Below are 19,399 nucleotides of genomic sequence, written 5' to 3' on the forward strand. Positions count from 1 at the left end.
ATTTTAGCATAGCCAATTCACCTGACCCGCACATTTTTGGACTGTGGGAGGAAAGCGGTGCACCTGGATGAAACCTTCACAGACATGGAGAGAATGTGCAAATTCCACACAGTCATCCAAGGCAGGGATCAAACCGCGGTCCCTGGTGTTGTGAGGCAGCAGTGCTAACCATTGAGCCACCATGCTGCCCCTTTGGATTGTGAATTTGCAGAATCTTTGACCCTAGAGTGCAGTGAGACATTCGATAATTTTAAGGTGGAGATTGACAAACTATAATTATTAATGGGAAGGAGGCTTATGGAGAGCAGAGAGGATAGTGAAGCTGAGGCCGAGATGAGATCAGCTCTAACTGTATGAAATGGCAGAGCAGGCTCAAGGGCTTGATTTGCCTCCAGTTGCTCCTGCATTTATGTTCTTATGTAAAGGAATGCACAAAATAATGACCTGACTGTATACGTAAAAAGAATAGGAAACTTGCATCAAGTGGTTTGGCAACTGCTCAACAGTTAGCTCCGTTGGTTGGATGGTCAGTTTGCAATGCAGAGTGAAACTAACAGCATGGGTTCAATTCATTGAACAAGATGAAGGGCATTTCTGATCAGTTCTCCCACTTGCCTGAGACATGGTGACACTCTGATTAAACCACAGCCAGTTGTCTCTCTGTAATGAGACAGCTGGGCTATGGCACTACTGCAACCTTACCTTGGTCCTACTCAAGTATATTTGGAAGAAAAACATACAGCCAGGTACACAGAAGAACATTCAATCAGCCTTGAATTGGAAAGTCATTATGGAAGCAACATGGAAGGAACCTTTCCTAATCACCATTTTGGTTTCAGCTCTTCAAACCATCTAGTTAAGCCCACTCCCTTGCTATTTCTCCTTACCCTGTTACGTATTTCCCTCAAAATCTTCATTCAATTTTACAACTGATTTGTTTAAACTATTTCAGGATGTAATTTTGAGATTATGGCAAACCACTGCCTGAAAGGAAAGTCTGTACTCGCAGCTATCTATTTTGATAATTAGTCTGCATCCTCACTCAGTATTTACAGACAGCTACAGGAAGGATATTATTAATTTGGAGAGGCTTCAGGAAAGATTTACCAGGATATTGCCAGTTATAAAGAGAAGCTGGATAGGCTGGGACATTTTTTCACTGGAGTGTACAAGGTTGAGGTTTATAAAAGATGAGGGATATAGACAAGATGAATTGCAAAGGTATTTTCCCCAGGGCAAGGAAGTCCAATACAAGAAGGCATATGTTTGTGGTGGGAGGAGAAAAGATGTAAAAGGGAGCTGAGGGGCAATCTTTTCAAACAGATGGTGGTCCCTGTGTGGAATGCGCTGCCAGAGGAAGTGGCGGATGCACGTACACTTACAATGTTTCAAAGACATTTGGAGAGGAAAAGGTTTAGAGGGATATGGGCCAAATGCAGGCAAGTGGGACTAGGTTAGTTTGGGAAACCTGGTCGATATGGGTGAGTTGGACTGAAGAGTCTGTTTCCGTGTTGTATGACTCCATAACTCGATGACGTGGTTTATTGTAAATTTGCCCATGACAACTTCTTGCTGTCAACATGCTGCAAGAAGAATAAGCCTGGCATTTCCAGTTCTTCACTGGAACTCAAGACCTGGTATCTGGCACTAAACATTGGACTCTTCAATACAGTAACAGTCATCTTCAATCAATGGACTATTCTCGATACCAAGAGCATTTCTAGGACAAATCTGGAGCACTCTTAGTTGGTATTCCATTATAAGTTCCACCAAAAGGTTATTTTGTTGCAGTGGTTGTGTCCCTACCTCCAAGTGAGGATACTTAGGTTCAAGTCCCATTTGTTCCAAAGGTGCCTAGTAATGCCTCTCAACAAGTCAATCAGGATAGGTCACATAATTGAATGTTCAACACAAGAGAGAGAGACTCATGATTCCAAGACTAAAGATGCAATGTTTGATATTTGTACTGAGACAATGTGAGCTCAAATGAATTAGCCAACACACCATTCAACCAATACTGATAGAATTCCACATTTTTGTGAGATACGCAGTGAACCAAGACCTGATCAGGATAGTCATTGTTCAGTTAGAGAGCTTTAATACTGTCCCTCTGCATCAAGTCAGGGATAAGCCTGGAAGAGGTTGCATTGATATGCTGCATCTCAGGGTTTAGAGGACTTTAGAAAGTCAACAAGGATTGTAGAAGCTGGCCAAAATCACAGAGATATGGAGGGTTGTAGGAACTGGAGAAGGTTAGAGAGAGAGAAATGGAGGGGCTGCAGATATTTACGACAAAGGGAGGGGAAAAGGGCTGGAGAAGGTTACAGAGTAAATGACATAGAGGCTGGAGGAGGTTATGAGAGATAGGAATGGGTTTTGGGCCTGAAGGAAGTCATCAGGGTAGGGAGGTTTGTCAGGGCAAGAGAAAGTTACAGAGATAAATGGGATTGTTGGGCCTTATTCCTGTAAAGTAACAGAAACAAATTGTTTCTGCAGTTGAGATGTTTACAAATATAGAGAGGATTTCAGGAGTTGGAGAAGTTTAGTGTATTTAGAAAGATTGCAAATGTGAAATGAGCTTCCCAGTATAACGATTATTATCCAGGCTTGAGGAAATCACATAGATAAGGAAGGTTATGGAGACCAGTTCTTTCAGTTGGGTTGAGGTTCGGGGTGGACCTTAAATTTAAATTGAATGCACAGCAACCATTTGCATTCATTCTGTCTTTCTCTATTATGTACGCGTGCAATGCAACTTAGAAAGATAGGAAGTGTAAGGGTGTGTTCATGTGTGTTTGTCCGTATCGTGTGTGTGTGTGTGTGTGTGTGTGTGCATGTGCGCAAGCGACTATGCGTTTCTGACTATGTCTGTATGTGCCTGAGTTTCTGATTCTCTGTATGTAATGTCCATGTGGTTGATATCTATGCGTCTGAATGTGTTTATTGAAGCTGCACATTAGACTTAAATATTTACAAGTTAAAATAAATTTATCAGGAGTATTTACTGCTGTTAGCTCCTGAATTGTTTAAATAAGGAGTTCAATGGAGGTTAATCCACTGCTCACTGATCTCATTCCTCCTGTGCAAGCTCCTTAAATTGCTCAGTCGTACAGCACAAAGCTGCACAGACTCCTACCTGTTGGGTGAGAGAAAACGGATCCCGCAGTTCAATCCAAACCAGTGAGTACCTTTCACAGATGTACGAACACTGAAGAGAGAGACAGACAGAGAAAGAGCAAGGACAGTGGGAGTAGGCATGCAAATAAATGGTCAATGAGTGGGGGCAGAGGGCACAAAATTAGAGAGGTGCACATCACAGAGACAGAGAGAGAGAGAAAGGCAAAAGCAGACAGAGAGAGACAGAGAGAGAGATGGAGAGATAGCAAGAGATAGTGTGAGAGGGAGAGATTGAGAGAGACCGTAAGAGGCAGAGGAAGAAAAACAGGGAGAAACAAACATACTGAGTGAGGGAAGGAGACAGAGAGAGAAACAGAAGGAGGCATACCAACAGGAAGAGACAAACAGACAAACTGAAACAAAGACAGAGAGTAAGGGACAGAGAGAGAGGGAGAAAGAGACAGGGAGCGATAGAGATGCAGATGCACCGCATTCTGTCAATTTGTCTGGGTAATTCTTAGAGTACTGACATTCATACAGCTCAGGACACCCTTAGCACTGACTGTCAGGCCATGCGGCCCTCACTCAGTGCTGGTCTTCTGAGAGTGAAGCATAATTTCTGTATTGACCCACCAGTACTCACCAACAGAAAGTGTTGCATGCCCTCAGCACTGACCCTCCGAAAGTGCCCACTCCCTCAGCACTGACCCTCCGACAGTGTCCACTCCCTCAGCACTGACCCTCCGACAGTGCGGCACTCCCTCAGCACTGACCCTCCGACAGTGCAGCACTCCCTCAGCACGGACCGTCCGACAGTGCGACACTCCCTCAGCATTGACCCTCCGACAGTGCGGCACTCCCTCAGCACTGACCCTCCGACAGTGCCCACTCCCACAGCACGGACCCTCCGACAGTGCGGCGCTCCCTCAGCACTGACCCTCCGACAGTGCGGTACTCCTTCAGCACTGACCCTCCGACAGTGTCCACTCCCTCAGTACTGACCCTCCGACAGTGCAGCACTCCCTCAGCACTGACCCTCCGACAGTGCAGCACTCCTCGGTACTGACCCTCCGACAGTGCGGCACTCCCTCAGCACTGACCCTCCGACAGTGCCCACTCCCTTAGCACTGACCCTCCGACAGTGCAGCAATGCTGAAGTACAGCAGAGGGCAGACAACTTTGACTTCTGCATGGAAGTCCCATAGAATGGGATTTCAAACAATAGCCCGTCTACACTGATATAGGAGTGTTTGCCAGTGGAGCAAACCTGTGCACTGCCATAACTCTGAAAGAATTATTGGGGATATCACTTTATTTCCTGGGTGTTGAGTTTTACACGTCAGTGTTGGACTGCAGTTCTGATTGTACTAAGCAGCATCAAACCTAGGGACGTAACTCTCTGATCATTACCATTTACAGACTGATTGCAGGATGAAGAATTTCCTTCTCCTTGGGCTTGTCAGCTGCATTATTCTACCTGGACTGGTCCATGGAGGTATGCTTGCTTTGATAACAAACAGGCTGCTGGGTTGCAATCCTCATTCTACAATATATTTTCTCATGCCGAGAATAAGCAGCCATGCAAAGCAGGGAGGTAGCAGATCCCAAAAGGAAACCCAGCTCGGTCGTCAGAGTGTGTTTGTGTGTCTGTACGTGAAAGAGTCATGGAAACGGAAACAATTGACCCGTTTTTTTTACACAGCAGGGGAGAGGCCCTTCAGTCCATCGTGTCCACGCCAGTCTTCAAGCATTTGTCTATTCCAATTCTATTTACCAGCACTTGACCCACAACCTTTTTATGATACTGCATTTGAAGTGCTCACTAAATATTTCTCGATGATAGGCATGATGTGGAGGAGCCAGTGTTTCACTGTGGTGAACAAAGTTAAAAAGCACATAACACCAGGTTATTGTCCAACAAACCTCGGGATTTGTTAAATATATCACTTTACTTGCATGACACTGAATTGAATTTATTGTCATGTGTACCAAGGCACAGTGGAAAGCTTTGTCTTGCGAGCAACACAGGCAGATCACAGAGTTAAATAGCATAGATAAGTAAATAATAGGTAAACAGCCGCAAAAACAAAAAACACAAGCGAATGTTTGTGAGACCATTCAGTATTCCAACAAAAGTAGGGTAGAAACTGTTGCAAAGCCGGCTGGTGCATGTGTTCGTGCTCCTGTACCTTCTCCCCGATGGTAGAGGTTGTAGAAAAACATCGCCAGGGTGGGATGGATCTTTAAGAATGCTGGTAGCCTTTCCTTGACAGTGGGCCTGTAGATGGATTCTTTCGATGGGAGGTTGGCCTCTGTGATTGACCGGGCCAAATTCACCACTCTCTGTAACCATCTCTGATCTTGAATGGTACAGTTGCCATACCAGGCAGTGATACATTCGGACAGAATGCTCTCGATGGTGCACCTATAAAAGTTGGCAAGGATATTCACCATCATGCCAAATTTCCTCAGCTGCCTAAGGATGAAGAGATGTTGTTGGGCCTTTGTAATCAGTGCGTCCACATGAAGAGTCCAAGAAAACTTGTTGTGGATGACCACTCTCAGGAGCTTGACACTCTCCACTCGTTCCACCTCTGTGCTGTTAATGTGTGTGGGGGAGGGGGGGAGCGGGGGCATGAGTAACATCCCGGTGAAAGTCAATAATGAGTTCCTTGGTTTTGCTGGCATTGAGAGCTAGGTTGTTCTCAGTGCACCATTTTTCAACGTCTTCCACCTTCCGTCTGTAGTCTGTTTCGTCGCCATCTGAGATTCGACTGACTATGATGGTGTCATCAGGGAACTTGTAAATGGCATTAGTCTGATATTTGGCGACGCAGTCATGGGTATACAGTGAGTACAGTTGGGGGCTCAGTACGCACCCCTGGGGGCTCCAGTGTTGAGTGTCAGTGATGATGAAATATTGTCCCCAATCTTCACTCATTGTGGCCTGTGGGTCAGGAAACTGAGGAAGGGCTTATGCCCGAAACGTCGATTCTCCTGTTCCCTGGATGCTGCCTGACCTGCTGCGCTTTTCCAGCAACACATTTCCAGCTCTGATCTCCAGCATCTGCAGACCTCACTTTCTCCTCCAGGAAACTGAGGATCCAGTTGCAGAGAGTGGGGCTTAGTGAGAGATCACAAACTTTAGTAATCAGTCTCAAGGGGATAATAGTGTTGAAGGCTGAACTGTAGTCAATGAGTAGGATTCTTACGTAGCTGTTCTTGGTGTCAAGATGTTCTAGGGAGGAGTGAAGGGCAAATGATATGGGATCTGATGTGGATCTGTTGGTCCAATAAGCAAATTGGAGTGGGTCAAGAGTAGTGGGGAGGCTGGAGTTGATTAATGCCATGACCAGCCTTTCAAAGCATTCATGACCACCAAAGTTAGGGCCACTGGGCGAGCTGCATGAGCCTTCTTAGGCACAGGGATAATGTTGGCCTCCTGAAACAGGCAGGGACAGTGGCCTGCTGCAGAGAGAGGTTAAAGATGTCCGAGAAGACCTCTGCCAGTTGATCTGTGCATGCTGAGTGCACGGCCTGGTACTCCATCTGGTCCCATCGCTTTCCTTGGATTCACATGAAGGAAAACTTGATCTGACCTCTGATGCAGTGACTGTTGGGATGGATTCATCAGGACTTGTCAGAATAGTTGTTACCTCTCCGCCAAAATTCTGCTAAAAGTGAGCATAGAAGATGTTGAGACAATCTAGGAGGGATACGTCATCATTTGCTATCTTGTACTGTCTTTTTTTAGAACCTGTGACATCAATCAGTCCTTGCCATATTCACCAGTTATTTGGATCGATATTGGTCCTTGGCCATTTTAATGGTTCTGCGAAGGTCATACTTGAATTCCTTACATTTAAGTGGCTCTCCTGATCTGAAGGCCTCGCGCTTGGTTTTTAGCAGGTTCTGTATGTCCTGGTTCATCCAGTGTTTCCTGTTGGGGAACACCCAGATTGACTTCCTCGGTATGCAGTCCTCCACACGCTTGCTGATAAAGTCTGTGACAGTGGTGGTGTACTCGTCCAAGGTACCTGCAGACTGTTTGAACCTGGCCCAATCAGCCAATTCCAGACAGCACTGGAGTAGATCCTCTGCCTCCTCTGACCAGCACTGGACCTGTATCTGCGAGGGGGTCTCCTGTTTGAGCTTTTGCCTGTAAGCCCGGAGAAGAAACATGGCATTGTAGTCAGAGCTCCCGAAATGAGGGTTGGGATGCAGTGGTAGGCATCCTTCACAGTGTTAAGGAAACACTAAATAGCTTCAAAGCTATTGCCTCCAAATACACCTGTTGGACTATAACCTTGTGTTGTGTGATTTTAACTAAATACTTCTCAAATGTCTTGAGTCTCCCAGCGTCTATAATCATTTAAGGCCTTAAATTCTAGATACTTCTATACACACAACCTTCTGCATACAACACTTACCACAAATACCCCTCTGAAATGTCTGTTCCTTACCTTAAAGCTGTTCCAGTTGGTTATTGATCCCTCTGCTCAGGTGAGAGATTTCTTACTGTAAGCTCTCTCTATGCCACTTAGATCATTGTGCACTTGTTTCAGATCTGCCTTCAGTCTCCTCTGCTCAGAAGAAAACAATCACAGGATCTCTATTCTGTCTTGTGTGCTTTTCTGTGTGACAATATGAACGAGTCTTTATGTGTGTGTGTGTGTGTGTGTCTCTGTGTTGACTTTGTGGGTTTATGCAATTGAGATTTTGAGCATTTCTGTGGGTGTCTGTCTGTGATTATGTGAATGAATTTCTTTTTCTTAGTGTGTGTTTGTGTGTATTGATGCAAAAGACTTTTGGTTTCTTTGTGTGTGTTTCTGTGTATCAAAGTCAATGAATTCCTGTGACTTTGTATATATGCATGCATGAGTTTCTATATGAATGAGAGAATGTGTTTCTTGGGATCGTCTGTCTGTCTGAAGAAGTGTTTCAGTTTTTGGGGATTTTTATGTGTGTGACTGTGTGTATAATATTTATGTGAAAATATGTTTTCAATGTAACGGTGTTTATGAGGACAGAAAGTGTGTGTGACAATTTGACAGAGAATATGTGTGTGAGAGACAGAGAGAGGGAGCATGAGTATGTTTTTGAGAGGTAATGTGTTTGGGAGAGAGCAATCTTATGTGTGCAACCACATGACAGTGTTTGTTTGAAGGTGTGTGAGTGCATGAAGCAGTGTAAAGCATCGGAGAGTAGGAGGAGGCTGGAAGATCTGACCCTTTTCCCCTTTCCGCCTCTTCCATTCCCTTTGCATCTCATAGATACTCCTTTCCAAAGGCTCAACACTGTCTTTTCCTTTGTTTACAGGTTTATTGGGCAAGTCGCTAGTTTTCTCGACTCAAACCGACAGTATTTATGTGAAGTTGCTGCCTAATGAATTCTCCCAGCTCTCGGCGTTCACTCTCTGCCTGAGGGCTGCCTCAGAGGCGAAGCGAGGCTACAGCTTGTTGTCCTATGCCACAGCGACTAAGGACAATGAGTTGCTGCTCTGGCACAATGAGGACACCAGGCTGTCCCTTTACTTTGGCAGCAACATATTCTATTTTGCCCTCCCAGAGACCGATGCTCTGCTGAGACACATCTGCGTGAGCTGGGAGTCCTCAACTGGATTCATCACCTTCTGGCTCAATGGAGTCCGGAGTCTTCAGAAAGTTGGGAACAGCGGTGCGGTGGTCCGAGGTGGGGGCACGTTTATCCTGGGTCAGGAACAGGATCAGGTGGAGGGCAAGTTTGACAGCAAGCAGAGTTTCGTGGGAGAGCTGACAGACGTCCACTTGTGGGACCATGTCCTGTCAGCAAACGACATCAAGGCGCTCAGTCAAGGGTGTCACAGCGCTGGGGGTAACATCATCAACTGGGACACAGTGCTATACGAGAGCAGGGGGAATGTGAATGTGGAGGATAATCACGATTGTAGCTTCTAAAAAATTGGGACTGGTTTGGATTTGATGGGAGCATTCACATGCTGACTCTCCTACGGGCACTCCTGTAAATGGACACAAGTGCAGAAACACACACAGACCTCAAAGTTTGGGAGAAGATTTGTAGCTTGGTTGCTCTTTGTTGTGGTTCTGTTCGCCGAGCTGGGAATTTGTGTTGCAGACGTTTCGTCCCCTGTCTAGGTGACATCCTCAGTGCTTGGGAACCTCCTGTGAAGCGCTTCTGTGATCTTTCCTCCGGCATTTATAGTGGTTTGAATCTGCCGCTTCCAGTTGTCAGTTCCAGCTGTCTGCTGCAGTGGCCGGTATATTGGGTCCAGGTCGATGTGCTTATTAATTGAATCTGTGGATGAGGAGAAGTCAAAATAGAGGCATGGCACTCATCCACAGATTCAATCAATAAGCACATCGACCTGGACCCAATATACCAACCACTGCAACGGAGAGCTAGAACTGACAACCGGAAGTGGCAGAGAGAAACTACTATAAATGCTGGAGGAAAGATCACAGAAGCGCTTCACAGGAGGCTCCCAAGACTGAGGATGTCACCTAGACAGGGGACAAAACATCTGCAATACAAATTCCCAGCTCGGCGAACAGAACCACAACAACACACAGACCTGTCCTGCCCCCCCAATACACACACCCACACAGTGGCTCCCCAACACAATACAATATACACACCCAAATACACACGCTCTCTCACACATACACACTCCCTAACACAACACACACACACTCCCTAACAAAACACAACACACACTCACACACGTAGACCCTAACATAACTCACACAAGGACACTAAAACACATGGACATATAGAAACATGTGCACCACACAAACATGCAAAAACTAATTGGCAGCTCATGGATGTGCACATCATTTGCAAAATGCTGCTAACTTGAGTGTCAGAGGTCAGACTTTTGAGAGTTCCCTTAGTCAAGATCTGTCCTGGATTGTGAATGTACCCTCATGTAATTACAAATACTTAATCTCTATATATGTCTCTGTTTTCATGAAAATGTAAGACTCAAACATTGAGCAAGTACACAGAATAAACAGTAATTCTTGCCATTAAATTCATAAACTCACAATAAAAAAGGGGTTTCTGTGATTTTATTCTGAATGCTCTCTTGAACACATCCACATACCTGTGTACACTTGTCAGTGGCAGTGTTGCTGCTCTCAGACCAAGAAACCTGGTTTCAAACCTCATCTCCTCTAGATGCCTGTTACAACATTGCTGAGCAGATTGATTGGGGAGGCTATCTCATGGTCACCTATCAGGAATTAGGAAGTCAGTGGGTACTGAACTATATTCTAAGACTGGAGTAGGTCTGGAGGCTTTCTTGGGATGTATTTGGAATTGTAGAATGAACTGTAGATGTGTGAATATTATCGAAAGGTGAGCTGGTGCAGGTTATACAGATAAGGAGGAATCTAGGGTTCAGATATATATACATCTTTAATAAAGATAAATAGAACAAGTTTATAACAAATAAATTTAAATAAAAGCAGAGGTAAGGATTATTATTCAATTACTTAAACAGGACAAATATATTTGCATGTATATTCACATGTAAAATACGCACACCTTCATGAAACCTTCAAGTCTTGGAAAATATTATGACATTTTTAGGAATACAAACATAACAGGACTTATGCAAAGAAACAGTTCAATTTAAAATAAAACATGATTGTGAGTTTTTATTTAACTGCAGTGGAAGAGTCTTTCTACTCAAGATTTTGTGACTGGATGACTTCATAGATCAGTAATAATAGGTTGAAGTCACTTACTGTTAATAACAGTTAAGAAAGGGAATTCTCCTTCACCAAGCCTTTATTTCAACACTGAGTTCCTCCAGGGGATTTTGAACTCAGACATTGATAAGGAAGCATTCAGAGAAATACAGAGGATTTTTGAAGGCAGGTTATTTCCCTGTCTAGCTGCATTCAGATACAATAACGTCCTTATTATGCTGACAGTGCATCATGTCAACATTCCTTGAGAGTAATGTGGATTTAGAGATTCCAGTCGCGTGCTTTGTATTCTGTGCAACTTCATCACTTTTTTTTGTCACAGCCCATCTCCTTTGCTTTCTCAAGCACACCTTCTGAAATATCCAATATTATGCCAGTCAAAGATATTCTAAATTGATATTAGAGATATTTAAAGCACTCTGCTTGGTACCTACAAAACCTCCTGGAAGCCATTGTTTTGAATATCGTGGTGCAGGGATGACACTGACCACAGGAGTGCTGTTGCTCACAAATGTCTACCAATTGCCAAAGTTTTGTTCTCATCACTTTCAAAGTATGTTTCATGCTGTTCTCACTTCAAATGCATTCACAGCGTCGAACATCAATGACATCATCAAACAGGAAAGCAGGTAATCATCTTCATGAATTTTCAGAGAGCGGTCCAAGTAAATTAAAGCATTGAGTGTCTTTCAACTTAGAATACTCTTAGATTAGATTCCCTACAGAGTGGAAATAGGCTATTGTGCCTTCTACTCACCAAACAATCTTTTATCCATGTGGACAGCTTATTCCTTTCATCATGAACTCCGACTTTACACAATCACTTTTTTTTCTCTGTGTCTCCTTGTCAAATACCTTACAGAAATTAAGGTACAAGCTTCCTTAAAACCCAAAGAGCTATCCATTTTACCTTTGTAGCAAGCTCCATCTAGTCACTTTAATTCCTTTCTCTGATTAACCTTTTAGTCATTCTCTGCTGTTCTTTATATTCTGCCCAATCAACTCACCCAGCAATCATCTCAGCACAATAATGCTTTTAAGTTTGATGCTTTCCTTAGCCTCTTTACTCAATCATGGATACTGTGTCCTCCTCTTGGAATTTTTCTTCCTGATAGGAACATGCGGATATCCTTAAATGTCTGCCATTGCTTAGCAAATGATCTATCCGCTAGCCTGGTATCCCTGTTCACTGTAGTTCTCTCAGCTTTCACACCCATGTTGTTACTATTGCTTGTAAATTAGTCTTGAATCCAACCTTCATTTTCAAACTGGTGATGGACATCGATAATGTGAATAGCAAGGGCCTTTGCCCTATGGTGGGGGAATTCAGAAGTAGGTGGCATACTTTTAGAATGAGAGGAGAAAGTTTTAAAAGGACACACCTTTATATAGAGATTAGTTCGTGTGTGAAATGGGCCGCTATAGGAATTGTTGGATGCAGGTACAATTAGGACATTTAAAAGACATTAGGATAAGCACATGAATAAGAAAGGTTTGGACAGTTATCGGCCAAGGTAAAAACAATGACTGCAGATGCTGGAAACCAGATTCTGGATTAGAGTGGTGCTGGAAAAGCACAGCAGTTCAGGCAGCATCCAAGTTATAGGCCAAGTGCAAGCAATGGAACTCGTTTCGGTTGTGACCATGGTCAGCGTGGACTGGTTGAACTGAAGGGTTTGTTTCCATGTGTGACTCTATAACAATGAAACTTTTAAAAATATATAAATCAAATCAGAAACTGAAAATTGTGCACAGATGTTACATGTTAGATTCCATACTTCTTCTTGAAATGGAGAAATTCAACAATCCACAAGTGCATTGTTTTAGTCTGAGAGATGCAGTTATGAATAATAGTCTGCACATAAATTCTCCTCTCCCCATTCTTGTTTGGCAGAGCATAACATTTGCTCGCTTTTTTCCAGCAAATATAAAAGAGGTGGTTCACATCATCTCAATTGATTTATCTTGGTCACTTTATGTAGGGATTCTAACAGTGAGTCACCTGGAACATCAGTGACTTGACACAGGAAAATTAAAGTAATCTGGTATGTGCATGTCCAAAGCTTTGAGTCATTACAGTCATAAAATGCAAACTATGATCATTACGTAGATAGTTCCAGTTCAAACATGGACTAAACCAGGCAAATGTGAGGAAATAAATGATTTAGGCAATCAAAGAACATAAGTCGTATGCATAAATAACAAAATGTCCAAAGCAGTTTTGGTGCTCAATCCAGCTACTATATTTTTGGCAGGGAACGTCAGGTTACTTTAGATTACTTTAGATTACTTACAGTGTGGAAACAGGCCCTTCAGCCCAACAAGTCCACATCGACCCGCCTAAGCGCAACCCACCCAGTCCCATTCTCCTACATTTACCCCTTCACCTAACACTACGGGCAATTTAGCATGGCCAATTCAACTAACCTGCACATTTTTTGGACTGTGGGAGGAAACCGGAGCACCCGGAGGAAACCCATGCAGACACGGGAAGAATGTGCAAACTCCACACAGACAGTTGCCCGAGGCGGGAATTGAACTCGGGTCTCTGGCGCTGTGAGGCAGCAGTGTCTCCCCAATTTCCATGGAGATATTGCAAATACATCCAGACCAATGCAGTGGGTGATGCCGAGGATCCAGACTATCTGATGTAACTATCCTTCTGAATAATGAATGATGTGAGTTTGTGACACCCATCTACATGCAATTCGAAGAAAATGACTGTGGACATCTTGGGGATGAGTCATAGGAAGCAACCAGAGATAGATGCTGGTTGCCTTGGTCTGTAATTGCATGCATTATTAAGGAAAGCAATTGTTGCAGGTGATATTGTTGGAAAGTTAGAGTTAAGAATGAAAGCATGACGGTAGCATTCATTATCACCCCTTCTAACTTGATCATGATCTGCCCCTGCCTCACCCCTCACATTTGATGGTCTATTTTGATCTTCATGCATTGTGCAGTTAAATTAATTGAATATAAAAGGGGGGCACGGTGGCTCAGTGGTTAGCACTGCTGCCTCATAGCACCAGGGTCCCAGATTCAATTCCAGCCTTGGGTGACTATCTTTGTGGAGTTTGCACACTCTCCCTGCGTCTGCGTGGGTTTCCTCCGGGTGCTCCGGTTTCCTCCCACGGTCCAAAGATGTGCAGGTTTGGGTGGATTGGCCATGCTAAATTGCCCGTAGTGATGGGTGCATTAGTCAGAGAGAAGTGGGTCTGGGTGGGTTACTCTTTGGAGGGTCAGTGTGGACTGGTTGGGCCAAAGGGCCTGTTTCCACACTGTAGGGAAACTAATCTAAAGTACAGGCAATTTACTGGTGATGGTTAATAAGTGTAAAAATACCACAGATGATTTGGTGATGGGAGAAGAACTTCAGTTGTATATGAGAGCACTTCTTTTTATATAGAGAAAAAAGTGAAAGTATACAAGGACTGCCATACAGAGATGGACAAATGGATTTTAATATGTTCTACATTTCAGGAATGTTGGGAGAAGAACTGCTCAGTGATTAAAGTAATAATTAACATCTGTGAATAGCTATGACAGTGTTACTGCTGTGAGATTGAAACAAAGTGTGTTTAAATGTAAGGTTGGAGAACAAATGGAATCGATGGTGGATGTAAGAACAACGTAGCCTTATCATCATCCCCGAAAGGAACCCAGGGAAGTTACAATGATTGCCGCAGAAATATGTTGCTCTAAGTGAGGCACCGTGACCTATGTATTGATAGATCAACCAGTTAAGGGCAGAAACATGCATGGTTGATTTGCCATTGTACAAAAACTAGTTAAATCCCAAGGGGTAATGAAAATTAGAAAGGGTAACATTTTTATGGGATCAGAAACATTTTACATGAAGCTGAGACATTGATTGAAAGCGTTCGCAGCTGCAGGTTTGCATCCTTATCCAACTTTCAGAGTTAAGTAACCGATAGTTTCAAAGTGACCCCTTGTGGATCATTTGGAAACAAAATTTCTTTCCAGAAAAATGACCACATACGGAATAAGGAATTTGTTTCTGCATCTGAAGTCAAAATAAAGTGGAGAACGCAGACAGGACGTTTGGATGGAGGAGGGAACATCTCTGGGACACCCGCACCAATCAACCCCACCGTCCCGTGGCCCAACATTTCAACTCTCCCTCCCACTCTGCCGAGGGCATGCAGGTCCTGGGCCTCCTCCACCGTCGCTCCCTCACCACCCGACACCTGGAGGAAGAACGCCTCATCTTCTGCCTCGAAACACTTCAATCCCAGGGCATCAATGTGGACTTCACCAGTTTCCTCATTTCCCCTCCCCCACCTTAACTCATCGGCAAACAGAACCACAACCACTCTAATTTAAACAAACGTTTGGATGGAGAAGTGTAGTCATGGATCTCAAAGAGAGACAGAAAGCAGTGGTGCTTAGTTAAGCTGAATCAGATGCAGATTGAAGTAATGAATACAAAGAACCAGAGCTTGGAAAAAGTGAGGACTGCAGGTGCTGGAGATCAGGGCTGAAAATGTGTTACTGGAAAAGCGCAGCAGGTCAGGCAGCATCCAAGGAGCAGGAGAATCAACGGGCCAGAGTGGGGGTGGGGGTGGAGAGGTCAGGAAGAAGATTGCAGGTTAAGAAGGTGGTGCTGACTTCGAGGGTTGGGACTGAGACAAGGTGGGGGGAGGGGAACTGGAGAAATCTGAGTTCATCCCTTGTGGTTGGAGGGTTCCTAGGCGGAAGATGAGGTGCTCTTCTCCAGCCATCGTGTTGCTATGGTCTGGCAATGGAGGAGTCAGCTGCACCCGATGTGGCCTCCTCTATATTGGGGAGACAGGCCGCAACACGACGGCTGGAGGAAGAGCGCCTCATCTTCCGCCTAGGAACCCTCCAACCACAAGGGATGGCATCAGAGCTTGGAAGTCAATGTCAAATGGATAGCATCTCATAGAGAATTATTTTCCCATATGAAATATGAGCAAATGCATTTGAAAACAACATATGAACAGCAGTTTGTAACATTTTCATGAGGTTGTCATCCTTTAGCTGCACCACATCGTAAACCCACAAAGACTTGTGAGTCAGCAATTGATACAATGCCCAGGGATCAAATATTCCAAGTGAAACATAGAGAAATACAAAACACAACGAAGAGTAGGCACTTCAAGCTTGCTTCGACATTAATTGTGATTAGGTTCAGCTAAATAGAGTATTTCTGCAAATATCGCTGATTGCTTTACCCCAAGTCCTACCTCCAGTTCTGACACAACTCAGAAAATTTACAGAGCAATGCATTGAATTGTTGAAATAGAAATACAATATATTTCTGATACGAAATTGCATCTCACCAAATGTGGAATACTAGCATCAATAGAAGTCCTGAATACCTATTCTTTAGGTGGAGTCTCAACTCAGTTTCAAGACATTTCTGCGGTAGTCCCTCAGGACTATGTCCTTGTCCAACCGTATGCAGTAGCTTTATCAATTGTTTTCCCTCTATCAGAAGGTGACACGCAGGGATGTTCATGGATGACTCAACATTAGGGTGCACCGCTTGTGACGCCTCAGGTATTGAAGCAACTCACGTGCAGATACTAAACAAACCCGCAAAACATTCAGAATAAGTTGACAAGTTGCAAGTTACATCTCGCCAAAATGCCAATTAATGGCATTGCCAGGAAGAGTGTCACTATCCCTTGAATTCCAATGTAATTTCCATTGCTGAATCAGTGACTAGGCCAGACCCCCTCAAAATACTTTAAGAAGGTAGCCAAGAACCTGACTTATCTTAGTTAAAGGCAGATGTGAAGTGGATATTCTAATTGTGATGCAGCTCTTCAAACCACTTGGCTTTAAGAAAACTAGAGCTTATTTCAAGGCTACAGTTGAAACATGGACAAAAGAAATGGAACTTAGAATAACTTATTGTTGGAAAACTTAACTGACCCAACATAGCAACTTAACTAAGGAACTGTTCCAATTCCCGTAACATCCCGTAAACATGCCCCTTGGTGAAAGGTAAATTCAAATACTGGTTCTCACAGGCAGCAGAGGTAAGTCAGTCAAGAATGATCTGCTGAAGTTTGGAAGCTTTATCTGGCCTGTACCAGCTTCTCACTGCAACAACTAAACCAAACTAGATAAAAACCTGAACTGGGAGAACTGGCCACTCCTCTGCTATTGTTAAATAATGGTCTTTCCAGGCATTTCCACATCTCTGCCTTTATGACCTGTCTTAAAAAGAAAACACAAGGACAAAATATCCTTGTTAATGTGACAGCATCATTGCACTATCAGTTATCATTGATTCATAACTACTTTAATATTTCAATTAAATGGGGGGCTTCAAGAACAGGAAAGAGGATTGGAGTCTGGGAGGCAGTATTTCACCCCATGAATCATCAAAGCTTGTCAACCATCCACAAGGCACAGGTCAGAACCGTGATAAAATACTTGTCACTTGCCTGCATCAGCGTAGCTCCAACAACACAACAGAAGCTTCACACCATCCAGGAAAAACCATCCTGATTATTTGGCAGCACAGACACAAAATCAACTCCTTCTATTAGTGATATTCAGTAGCAGCAGTGTGAAGTATCCACGTGATGCACTGTAGAAACTCACCAAGGCTCCGTGGGAACAGGTTACAATCACATAGCTACTATGATCTAGAAGTGGATGGGCAGCAGATACAATTGAGTATCACCCCTTGCCAGATCCATTCCAAAACACTCACGTTCCTGACTCGGAATTATATCTCCAGTCCTTCGCTGTCATTGGGACAATAATCTGGAACTTCCACCTGAAGTATTCATTTTATCTACATAAATTGGACTGTAACTGTTCAAGAAGGGACCCACGTTCTTGAGGGTGGTTAGGGACAGATTATGAATTCTGGTCAGACGGTGCCTGCTAGAATCCGTGAGTGAATCACGAAAATGTTCCTGCAGGGTTTGTTGATTGATGGATATTACATAAGACCGATGGCTATGCAAGAAAACAAAATGTGCGCTCAGAAAATTGATCCATTTGGCTGCAAGAATTTGGAAACAATTACGATTCTTCTGCAGTCTATGCACACCTTCATACTAGATGTATTCAATGTATATTTATCCCCTTTCCCACAAACTGATGAGATGCATGTTTGTATACAGAACAAATATGTGTGTAACTCAGTCAACATCCTTAATGCTCAAGGCATGACAGTCAATTTCATTTGACATCAAGTGCCCAGTCTTAAACAATAAGGTTGACTCACAATTTTAAGACTGGGCACTGGAAATCATAGGGGACATCAATCCTGATGACAAATAGATCTGTTCATATTTCATTTGTTGTTTTTTACTTAACATGGTAGATGAATTGTAACTTCTTCACTCCACATTCCTCTTCAGTTCACTGTAAACTGACTGATCCTGCATTTGTAATCCCTGTTATAATTTAAAAAGAGATAGCTGTTCTGAGTGAGTGAAATAATGTGGCAAAATAAAACTGAGATGAAACACAGCATAAATTGCATGTGAAAGTTTTAAAATGAGACCCAAAAGATGTCTTTACCGTGTAAATATTTTCATCGGATGGTTTCATGGCTTTCCCCTGTACAAATGCAATTTGTAAGATGTATGTCATCAGGGTTAACAAAAATGTAAGGAGGTAATTCAAGTCAGAGCACAGTTAATATGCAATTGTGCATTATTAGCAAGAATGTCCTTGATGAATAATCTGTTCAAACTGTTCTTATCGCAAAATATGGTTGCTATTTGTTGCCTTCGATTAATAGGAGCAGGGGAGGAGGTGTGTCCGAGGCAATGACAGAACCAGCCTGGTTGTCGTTTCATTAAATCCTGAAATGCCCTCCTAGGTGACAAACCTAACTTACCTATTTGCTCCTGCTCTGTTCCACTTATCTGATCGAAGGAAGTTTCGGATAACAGTATGTCAGCTTTCTTGCCTGTGCCTTTAGATCTCTCCTGCTTCAACTTGTGCCTCTGTGAACTTGTGATCACACAATCAGGGAAAATTCCTGGGAAAACATTCTCGTGGTCTTTAGTTGCCTGTGTCTCCCCTGGCGTTTCAACTAGAGCAGGCAGCACACCTACCAGTGAATCAGCGATATCATTTACAAATTGTATTCCTGGAGCTGAGAGTTTGTCCAGTACTCCTACCACAAACTCTCCACTGTTCTCTGGACTCTCTAGCCTCACTTTACATAACTGAGCACTTTTTGTCTCACCATGAATTCCTGTTACCAGCATCTGTTCTGGCAATAGTCTCTCAGGAGTACATCCTTCAGCATTACAGACTGAGAGGATCCTGTGTCCCTTAATATTGTAGGAGAAAGTGAGGACTGCAGATGCTGGCGACCAGAGCTGAAAAATGTGTTGCTGGAAAAGCGCAGCAGGTCAGGCAGCATCCAAGGAGCAGGAGAATCGACGTTTCGGGCATAAGCCCTTCTTCAGGAAAGAGGAGGGTGTGCCAAGCAGGCTAAGATAAAAGGTAGGGAGGAGGGACTTGGGGGAGGGGCGTTGGGAATGCGATAGGGGGAAGGAGGTTAAGGTGAGGGTGAGGGTGATAGGCCGGAGAGGGGGTGG

General features: G+C 43.7%; 2 protein-coding genes and 1 long non-coding RNA gene across 4 annotated transcripts in view; 1 reads left to right on the top strand and 2 right to left on the bottom strand.

Annotated features, from left to right (window-relative positions):
• The window catches only part of LOC122544186 (immunoglobulin superfamily member 22-like), a 789,994-nt gene that overhangs the window by 741,540 nt on the left and 29,055 nt on the right, over positions 1-19,399 (bottom strand). The window lies entirely within an intron of this gene.
• LOC122544188 (mucosal pentraxin-like) lies at positions 3,050-9,219 on the top strand. Its single transcript, XM_043683242.1, has 3 exons — positions 3,050-3,180; positions 4,537-4,612; positions 8,437-9,219. Exons 2-3 carry the CDS (start codon positions 4,549-4,551, stop codon positions 9,051-9,053), a joined length of 681 nt encoding a protein of 226 aa, XP_043539177.1. The 5' UTR covers positions 3,050-3,180; positions 4,537-4,548; the 3' UTR covers positions 9,054-9,219.
• LOC122544190 overlaps positions 18,379-19,399 on the bottom strand; it is a 13,313-nt gene continuing 12,292 nt past the window's right edge. The window contains exon 4 of the long non-coding RNA XR_006310289.1: positions 18,379-18,404. This is a non-coding gene — a long non-coding RNA (uncharacterized LOC122544190). The remainder of the gene's footprint in view (positions 18,405-19,399) is intronic.

Source organism: Chiloscyllium plagiosum, chromosome 47 (assembly GCF_004010195.1).
Source record: "Chiloscyllium plagiosum isolate BGI_BamShark_2017 chromosome 47, ASM401019v2, whole genome shotgun sequence".
In the NCBI taxonomy this organism is placed as follows: Eukaryota; Metazoa; Chordata; class Chondrichthyes; order Orectolobiformes; family Hemiscylliidae; genus Chiloscyllium; species Chiloscyllium plagiosum.

Excerpts from the sequence above, each read along its gene's own strand:
- LOC122544188 (XM_043683242.1), top strand. The coding sequence starts at position 4,549 with ATGAAGAATTTCCTTCTCCTTGGGCTTGTCAGCTGCATTATTCTACCT. Across the intron at positions 4,613-8,436 it reads ACCTGGACTGGTCCATGGAG|GTTTATTGGGCAAGTCGCTA; the intron begins GTATGCTTGCTT and ends CTTTGTTTACAG.